At 34.2% G+C, this 10647-nt stretch overlaps 1 protein-coding gene across 1 annotated transcript; it reads left to right on the top strand.

Annotated features, from left to right (window-relative positions):
• Positions 1-3986: 3986 nt before the first annotated feature.
• LOC103554112 (olfactory receptor 52A5-like) lies at positions 3987-4937 on the top strand. The gene has a single exon (XM_008524986.1). The coding sequence runs from the start codon at positions 3987-3989 to the stop codon at positions 4935-4937; it is 951 nt and encodes a 316-aa protein (XP_008523208.1).
• Positions 4938-10647: the final 5710 nt, after the last annotated feature.

The following is a 10647-nucleotide window of genomic DNA, read 5'->3' as shown; positions in this document are numbered from 1 at the left end:
TGAGTTTTAAGCATTGATGGGTCATTGATGGGTAGAAGGTCACTTACCTGGATGGTATTTTATTTTACAAAGGAGATTTTGCATGATTAAAGAGGTAATGATGGTAAACTAAGCACACTGGCCTCACACTAAGGAACTTTGTGAGGGTGTGGAGAATGATAACGAGAATTAATGACAGATATATAGACAGGGAGATTGACATGTTTTGTTGTCAGCAAGGATGAGTGGTGAATTGAAAAGCAAAACAAAACCTTTGAATTTACAGCTCTTAAAAGCCCTTAAAGGACAACAGGAGTTAGTAGACTGCATTTTTGGCTCATTTACAGTTGGCACTTCATGATGCCTCTGAGAAGAATTTTGCACAACCTATTGACAGAAGAAAATCTATTGTTACCCAACACAGGTACAAAGTAATATTACTTACTGGGCAGTATTAGAGTTCTACAGTCCATTTGAAAAGAAGTCATTTTATGGATCCATCTCTCTAAATTCTTTTGTAAAAATAGAAACTGACTCCACAGATGTTTACCTCTTGATGGAATTGGCACACAAGCAAATAGTCAAATTGGAATAAATACTGCACTGTCATAGCAGAAAGAATAACACTAAAGAGGAAGCTGAACTGTGTATTAATATCCAAGGGTGGATTTTATAGGAGTAGGTATTTGAAAGAGAAAGAAAATGGGAAAGGGAAAAGTTAATGGAGTGGGGAAATATCACTCTTTGATTGAAGAGGATAGCTCCAGAAAATCTGAATTTTCTCATTGAGCATTTCATGGTTCAAGACAGTTTAAATTCTCCACTGGCAGGGATAGATGCCAGTTGTATGTTCAAGACTTTTTATCCCAGCTATCAAACCAAAGTACAATTAGATTTTATATAAGAAAAATAAGCACTTTAGTAAGGAATACATAAAAGTGTTTTTTCATCCATAAATTGTGTCATGAATTGAATTATATTAAACAAATACATTTGCAATATCTTCTATTACATTTGACATACGACTGCATGATATTTTCAGATTTATTTTACTAAAATTACTTTGTTTTGGGTTAATAATTACCATATATTCTCTAAAAAGATATTATGTATTGATCAGATATTGATAAGAGAAAGTTTTCCAGGAGAAATACAAAACATTATGGCTTTTCATCATAGGTCATTGTTCTATCAAGTACAATTTTCAGTACAGAATTTGTAGATATGAACTTTAATACTAAGATTTTATCCCTGCATCAAATGTTTTTCTTTTTAAAATCTGCCTTATTTACGACCTGACATCATCAATTTTATTTTGTACTGTTTATCTCTAACATATCTAATTTTATCTGGGCCACTGAGGAAATGTTCACTAGGATCGACCTCTGGGATTTGTTTAAAATACCATAGTAGAAACTCTACTATACACCCCCATACATATATTTAACTTTTTTGTTAGTAGATTTTATTTTTAGATTAGTTTTAAGTTTGCAAAAAAGTTTTACAGGAAGCACAGAGTTTCCATATACACTCTCTTTCTCTCCTATCCTGCAGTTTCTCTGACAATTAACATCTTGCATTAGTGTGGTACATTTGCTACAATAGATGAGCAAGTTGATACTTTCTTATTAATTAAAGTGCATAGTTTACATTAGAGCACTTTCTTTGTGTTGTACATTTCAATGGGTTTGGGCAAATGTATAATGTCATATTTCCATCATTCGAGTTTCATACAGAATAGTTCCTCTGACTTACATGTCTCGTGCTTCACCTATTCATCCCTGTCCCTTCTCCCTGAAACCCTGGCAAACACTAATCTTTTTATTGTTTCTATAGTTTTACCTTTCCAGAATATCATATAGTAGGAATCACATGGTATGTAGCTTTTTCAGGACAGCTTCATTCACTTAGCAATATGCGTTTAAGGTTTTGTAACTTGATAGTTCATTTATTTTTATCACTGAATAATCCTTCATTCTATGGATGTACCAAAACTTCTTTATACATTTGCCTGTTGAAAGACATCTTGATGGCTTCCAAGGATTAGCAATCATGAATAAAGACGCTATCAATATTCATGTGCAGGTTTTTGTGTAGACGTAAATTTTGAACTCATTTGGGTTAACACCTGAGAGCACAATTGAGGGACTGTGTGATAAGTGTATGTTTAGCTTTGTAAGAAACTGCCAGATTATTGACCCAAGTAGCTGTACTATTTTGCATCCTCACCATTGATGCATGAGAATTATTATTGCTGCACTTCCTCACCAGCATTTGTTATATCAGAGTCTTCAACTTTAGCTATTCCAATAGGTGTATAGCAGTATTGCATTGTTGATTTAATTTGCAATTCCCTAAAGACATATGATGTTGAACATTTTTTATGTGCTTATTCGACACCTGTAATATCTTCTTTGGTGAGGTGTCTGTTCAGATTTTTTGCAGATTTTTAATTGAGTTGTTTATTTCTTATTGCTGAGTTTCAAGAGTTCTCGGTATATGCTTGCATTCTCTTAAGTGTGTCTTTCACAGAACAAACTTTTTCAATTTTAATGAAGTTCAGCTTCTCAATTTCTTTTTTCAGGGATAATATGCCTGGTGTTAACTATAAGGTCATTGCTAAACTCAAGGTCTCCTAAAGTTTTTCCTTTGCTATCTTTGAGAACTTGCGTAGTTTTCCATTTTAAATCAAGGAGGTTTATGATCTTTTCTGAGTTAATTTTCGTGAAAGGTGTAAGATCTGTGTCTAGATTCATTTATTTTTGTATGTGGATGTGCACTTGTTCCAGCACCATTTGTTGAAACACTACTCTTTCTCCATTAAATTGCCTTTCCTCCTTTGTCAAAGATCCATTGACTGTATGTGTGTATGTGTCTGTTTGCAGGCTCTCAGTTCTGTTCCACTGATTAATTTGTCTATTCTTCTGCACTACCACACTATCTTGGTCACTGTAGCTTTATAGTAAGTCTTTTTTTTTTTAATATTACATCGAGGTTATATTGACTTATAACATTGTGTAAATTTCAGGTGTATATTAATATATATCAGTTTCTGTATAGACCGCACCGTATTCTCCACCAATCATCTAGTTTTTATCCATCACCATACACGTGTCCCATTACCGCTTTCACCTTCTCTGCCATGCCCTTGCTTTCTGGTAACCACTAATCTGTTCTCCTTACCCATGTGTTTATATTCCACATATGAGTGAAGTCATACGGTGTTTGTCTTTCTCTCTCTATCTTATTTTGCTTAGCATAATAGCCTCAATCAGTGTTGTCACAAACAGCACAATTTTGTCTTTTTTATGACTATTATTCTATTGTGTGTGTATATATATATATATATGTATGTGTGTGTGTGTGTGTGTGTGTGTATATATATATATATATATATACACACACCACATCCTCTTTATGCATTCATTCATAAATGAGCACTTGGGTTGCTTCCACAGCTTGGTTATTGTGAATAATGCTGCAATGAACATAGAGGTGCATAAATCTCTTTGAATTATTGATTTCATGTTCTTTGGACACATATCCAGTAAAGAGATAGCTGGATAAGAGATATTTTTATTTTTAATTTTTTGAGAAATCTCCATGCTGTTTTCTATAGCGGCTGCACCAGTTTACATTCCTCCAGCAGTGTATGAGGGTTCCCTTTCTTCTACATCCTCTCCAACACTTGTTATCTCTTCTCTTGTTGATTATAGCCCGAGGGGTGTGAAACACTAATTGTGTGTGGATCTCCTATGAATATTGAATTGTATGTGTATTTGTTTGCCTTTGTGTTAAAAGAGAGAGAGAGAGAGAATTTTGGGAATCTGTATATGCATTCCTCGACTTACATCATCAGGAACATGTAGGCTTGAAAAATGCCCTTTAAAGCCACATTCAACTTCTAATTCTCAAAATTTCTATAAATCTAGGTGAGAACAAATACTAGCAGAAAAGAGAAACCCAACACAAAACTCGAATCATTAATCAGGCAGCTCTAAGCCAACATGTTCAAGTTCAACAGCACAGTCTTCATGCCCTCAGTGCTGACACTAATTGGGATCCCTGGCTTGGAGTCTGTGCAGTGCTGGATTGGGATTCCTTTCTGTGCCATGTACACCATTGCTCTGCTTGGGAATTTTCTTCTCCTGGTCATCATCAAATCTGAGCAGAGACTCCATGAGCCCATGTATCTCTTCCTGGCAATGCTTAGAACAATAGACATTGCTCTCAGTACTTGTATTTTACCAAAAATGCTAGGGATATTCTGGTTTCATGCGCCAGATATATACTTTGACGTCTGTCTCTTGCAGATGTGGCTCGTCCACACCTTCCAGTGTATTGAGTCAGGTATTCTGCTGGCCATGGCCCTGGACCGCTGTGTGGCAATCTGTGATCCTCTGAGACATGCAACTATTTTTACCCACCAACTTCTCACTCAGATTGGGGTTGGAGTGACACTCAGAGCAGCCCTCCTTTCAGCTCCATGTCTCATCCTCATCAAGTGCCGCCTGAAATACTATCGAACCACCGTCGTATCGCATTCATACTGTGAGCACACGGCCATTGTGAAGTTGGCAGCAGAAGATGTTCGAATCAACAAGATTTATGGTCTGTTTGTGGCTTTCAGTATACTTGGATTGGACATAGTCTTTATCATCCTCTCCTACTTCCAAATATTTATTACCGTCTTCAATCTGCCTCTGAAAGAAGCTAGGCTCAAAGCCTTTAACACCTGCATTGCCCACATTTGTGTCTTCCTTGAGTTTTACCTCCTAGGTTTCTTCTCCTTCTTTACACACAGGTTTGGGTTCCATATTCCACCCTGCATTCATATTCTTCTGTCCAACCTTTACCTACTTGTCCCACCTCTGCTCAATCCTATTGTTTATGGTGTGAAGACAAAACAGATTCGGGATAGAGTATCCAAGATTTTTTATGCTAAGAATCCTTCTTGATTTTTCATTATAGCTTTTCATATCAAATAACAAAATTTCACTCTGTGAAACATTTGTCCTTGGTGAGAGTGTGTGCTTCCCTCAAGTTCATTTTGTAGTGAAGTATAGAGTTGTAAGTTTCCATTCAAGACTGTTAAGCTCTAATTCCTATTTAAACAATTTCAATTTTTATGGATTCAGAATAACTTTCTCAAAAGATGACATAAAACACAGAAATCATGAAGTCTGGCTTGTAATTCAGTCAGTGAAGCTCTTTCCCCATTCTTCAGTGGGGAAAATGTCCAACACACCTAAATGTAAATGGTTAGCCTCTGATTAAAAATATGAAGTGCATGGAGTTCTTTAACAACAGAATAAATTCAATCTGAAGTAGATAATTTCAATGATAATGACCTAACTAATTTTTTGTCTTCTAATTTTGATTGCAGCGATCTTCCTCAACCACTCCCTTCTCATCATAATCATCATCATCATTCTAATTATCATCATGGTTCAAATCAAGTTATTTTCTGTTTTATGATGATCTAAGTACTAAGAAGGTTTAGATTTTTAATCTTGTATTGGAAAGTACTTTTATATGTTTTATTTTTTAAAATAGATTTGGGTTTCCAGAAATTTGAATATATGGTACTGAGTTCCTATAGACCCCCACACCCAGTTTTCCTTCTTATTATCATCTTGCATTATTATGATATATTTGTTACTATTAGTGAACAGATATTGATACATTATAATTAACTAAAATCCAAATTTCATTCAAAGTTCTTAATTTTACCTAGTTTGCTATTTTTCTCCCAAGATCTCACCCAGGATGCCACACTGCATTAATTGTCATGTCTCCTTAAGCTCTTCTTGGCTGTCAATTTCAGAGACTTTCCTTATTTCTAATGACCTTTACAGTATCAAAGAGTACTATTCAAGTATTTTTTAGGAAGCCTATCTATTACAATTTATCTGTTGCTATTCTCATGATTAAACTGCGATTATTTGCTTGGGGAGGAAGATTATAGATGTTAAAGTGCCATTTCAATCACATCATATCAGGGGAACATACTATCAACATGATTTATCCCCTGTGTATGCTGACCTTGATCACTTGTCTGAAGTAGTAATTGTCAGATTTCTAAGCTGTGGAATTATTTTTTAAAACTTCCCATTTCCATACTGTACTTTTGGGAAGGAAGTCACCACAAGCAACCCACAATTAAGGAGTAGGGATTTTGTCCCTCCTCCTTGAGGGTGGAGTAGCTACATAATTTAGTAAGTTATTTGGAATTCTTCTACATGGCAGATGGATTTATTCTCCCCCACCTATTAATTTATTCAATGATTTATATCAGTATGGACTTAAGGGTATTTTTATTATCATTTGGGTTATGATTCAATGTTACTTTATTTTATTGCTTAAGTTGTTCCAGTTTGACCATTAGGAGCTCTTTCATTTGGCTTTCATTCCTCTTTGCCTTAACACTCATTCTGTGTGTGTGTGTGTGTGTGTGTGTGTGTGTGTGTGTGTCTGTGTGTCTGTGTGGTGTGGTATGTTTGTACCACTTCCTATTTCATGGCATTAGAAGATGCTCCAGGCTCATCTTGGATATTTTCTGTACCAGTTCTAGAATTAGACATTTCTCTAAGAAGTTTTGTTCTTTTTATTGGCAAATAGTTTTAGAAACGAAGAACTGGGCCCTGGGTATGCTCCTTGCTACTTGGCAGTCTTTCTTTTAAGTTCTCGCAACAGAAAGAGCAAGAGATTTTTTTTCCTTACCTTTACTTTTAACCTATAGGTTTCTATATATTTCAGTGGGTTTCTTCTGTACAATACATAGCTGGGTCCTGGTTTTTTATCTACTTTGAAAATCTGTCTTTTATTTGGTATATTTTGGCACTTCACATTTAAAGTGAATATTAATGTAGTTGGATTACTATCTACCATGTTTGTAACTGTCTTCTATTCATTGCATTTGTTCCTTCTTTTTTTATTTTTCCTTCCCTATTGTTTATGTTCCATGAATGTAATTGAATATTTTTATGATTCAATTTTCTCTCCAGTCTTAGAGTGTCAATTGTACACCTTTAAAAATTCTTAATATTTTCTCTAGAGTTTTAAATATACATTTACAGCTAATATAAGCCAAATTAAAAAATAACGCTGTACTGCTTCACAGGCAGTTCCGGTAGCTTATGATGGAGATTTTCCAATTACTCCCTCCCAGCCCTTAAACATTCCTGCCATCCGTTTCATTTATCCACATCCCATAATCAATTAACATTCAGTTACTAATATTACATTGAGTAATGTGTTATCTATCACATTAAATAAGAATAAGAAAATCAAATATTTTATTTTATCCTCATTTATTCTTTTCAGATAATCTTTCTCTATGTAGATTTGAGTCTCTGAGCTATATATTTTTGAATGTATGTGAAGAATTTCTTTTAACATTCTTGTAGGGCAAGACCGTTAAAGTTTCCAGTGGTGTCTGTTCCAAGAAGGCTGATGCTGTCTATGATTCTCTGTGTTTGCCTGACTCTCAAAATTTGGGGGTAGTAGTTAGTCCTGAAAACTCATTTCTCTGAGGAATAGAAGAAAAGTCATTGATTTTTTAATTTCTTCAGTTTTCCTTGCTATTAAGGATGGGAGTCATGACTTCCAAGTTTTTATGCGATAGAACTGAAACCAAAATTATTGCATGTGTTGTAATCCCAATTTTTTCTGCTAAACGCCTCGACAGATTACTACATATATTCATATGTCTCAATATAGATATAAGATAGGTTGACAGATGGATTTAGATAAATAGATATACATTTGAACCATAATTATAATATTTCTATGGACAATGAATGAAATAAATATATTTTCATTAGTGATTTACATATTTACTTTGTTTGAGCTAAGATCTGATATCCAAATACAATGAATTTTAAAGTACATGTCATAACTATCAGTTAAAGGGAAGAACTATTAACTCCTCAAAGGAAATACTTTGTTTCTGTATTATATGTGCCTGTTTTGGTCACTGAATTTTTTCTGTGTTCTTGGAACTAAACTATAAAATAAATTTCACACATGAATGTGTATATATAGAAAACACCGAATGATAAAGTAGACCTATATCTTATCAAGAATTTAGCTGTGAATATTTTTGTGGCTTTTATCACATGGTTCTTATAGAAAATTTTGATAGAAGTTACAACTTAAAGGCAGTTCTATAAAGACAATCGTATAAGAATATAATGACTAAATCATTATAATGTAATGAATTGTTGCTCTAAATTATAGATCAGGCAACATTTTATGTAAAGAGACAGACAGTAAATGTTTTAAGCTTTCTTGATCATTTGATATTTGTCCTAATTATTTAACTTTGACACCACAGGGCAAAAGCTTCCATAGATAATACATAAATTAACGGACATGGTGGTGCCCCAATAAACTTTTATTTACAGAAAGAGACAGCAAGCTGGATTTAGCCGGTGTGCTATAGGTTGTCCCATGGACCTAACAGATTGGCATTCTGCGTGGTTGATCAAAAGTAGCATTAGGCTCCATAAGTGCAAAATAAGTGTGACCATTTAATTAAACAAGTTCAGGCTTTGGATTAGATTTATCACCTAGAGCCAAGGTCCTTCATTGTATGCAAGATAGTATTGTCCTTCCATCCTTCCCATTGCACTGTCCTTTATTTCCTAAGGTGACCAATGACCTTCATAGTGCCACAAGCCAGATCTCTCCTTATTGGATGTCCCTGCTGCTTTCCTAATTATGTTTTTCCTTGAAGCTTTATTATCCTTTTGTTTTTATGACATCACTCTCTTCTGGATATATTTTCACTTTTCTTACTATGTCTATTCAATTCCATTGTGATGTTACTTCTTCTTGGAAACCCTTGCCCTGTTACCTGGTGATATTATCATCTTTCTTTAAGACTCAACTCAGTCTGTTCTTGATATCTCCTTCAATATGCCTTAATTAGAAATTTTTCTTGAACAGAGTTATTTTTGGTGTTCTATGATCATCCACACAATTTTTAAACTACATTACGTTGACTTTATCTTTTTCCTCATTACCTGGACTAGATATCAGAGTTTTTCTCTTTACTTAATTCATTTTATTTACTATTTAGTTTTTCATGTATTTTTTGGTATATATTTGACATTTAATAAATTCTAAATCTATCAATTAATTGATTCTCTTGTACTGATTTCAGTGACTTGATGTGTTATTCACTGAGATAAGAAATTTTGTAGGACGGTTTGGGTGGGTGAAGAAGTACAAAATGTCTACGTTTGGACATGCTGAATAAAGAAATGAGATCTCCTAGTAGGGCTATCCAGTTGGGAGTTCTATTTAGGCATTTGGAAAAATACCTTTGCAACTAGCAAAAGTCAGTTAGGTCTTCATATTTCCAATGCCTATCATTACATTGACACTGGTATATATGGAAGAAGATTTTGCTGACTATTGTCATGATTGTGTTTTATTCATTACCTCATTTAATCTTAATCTGATACTATAAAGTATAAAAACTGTTTTCAACATTTAATCAAAGATGAAACTCAAAATTTACAAAGTTAAAAATGAAACTCACCCAGCTATTAGTGATGAAAGCAGTGTTTGAACTTGGCTTTTCTCTTCCCAGAACTCTAGCTCTAAAATAGCTGATAGAGCCATTCAAGATTTACTTATTGAATAAACGGAAGAATTACATTACTGTAAGGAAACACAACTACTTGCAATATAAGACATACAAAAGTTAATAAGGTACATATACAGTCATCAATAAACAGGAATGTGACTATTGCAGAAATATATAAAAAGTCAAAGATTTGAGGAGCTAATTCAACTGAAAACATACAGATGTCCATTAAATATTTGAAAAATATATACCATCGTTGGTCGAAAATCAACAATTTTCATCTCCATGAAGGCTCATCTCACGAAATGACCTGAAAGTAAACAGATGTTTTGCACACAGCATTGACAGATATGCTTGAAGTAGTTTCCTCTGTGCTCCATGCATAATAAACTCATATTCTTAATTAAGAAGTGAATGGTTTTCAGTTGCAGCACTTAATGAATGTGATTGAAAATTTGATATTCTCTGAAGCTAAAGAAGAGGGAACTGCATGTGGATAAGTAGGATTTTCAGACTCTTCTAGCTTTACTCAAGTCTGAAGATTATAGTCATAATGTTACCTGGCTGCACTGATTGGACATTTCTCTAGTAAAACAGAAGTAAGTTTTGCTTGGAGGTTTGCCAAAATACTATCATAAAATTTATAAGGTATGAAAGGTTTGAGGGAGACACAAAAAATCTGCCACAATATCTAAAAGAAGAACAGATGTAGGAGTATAAAATATAAAATATTTAGATAGATAAGTTTCCGTATTCTTAAAGTGAATAATTAGTATGAGACTGCTGTCATGGTGAACAATATAACGTGGTACAGAGCATGCATTCTAACCCCAGAGGCCCTGGGTTCAAATTTGACATGGCCATCTCCTAGCTGAGCCACCTTGTGCAACTTCTATAACCAATAAGTGTCTCAGTTTCCTGATTGATAAAATGAGAATAATAACAACACCTATCTCATAGTATAGTTCTGTGGACTAAAGGAATAATTGCATGTCAGAGGCTTAGTAAACAGACAAACACACAGTGACCACTATTTGAATATTAAACCATTATTATACCTCTTATAATAA

Source organism: Equus przewalskii, chromosome 6 (assembly GCF_037783145.1).
Source record: "Equus przewalskii isolate Varuska chromosome 6, EquPr2, whole genome shotgun sequence".
In the NCBI taxonomy this organism is placed as follows: Eukaryota; Metazoa; Chordata; class Mammalia; order Perissodactyla; family Equidae; genus Equus; species Equus przewalskii.
Note: the sequence above shows the minus strand (reverse complement) of the source record. Positions and strands in the feature narration are given on the sequence as shown.

What these genes read in the sequence shown, in the direction of transcription:
- LOC103554112 (XM_008524986.1), top strand. Translation starts at nt 3,987, where the DNA reads ATGTTCAAGTTCAACAGCACAGTCTTCATGCCCTCAGTGCTGACACTA.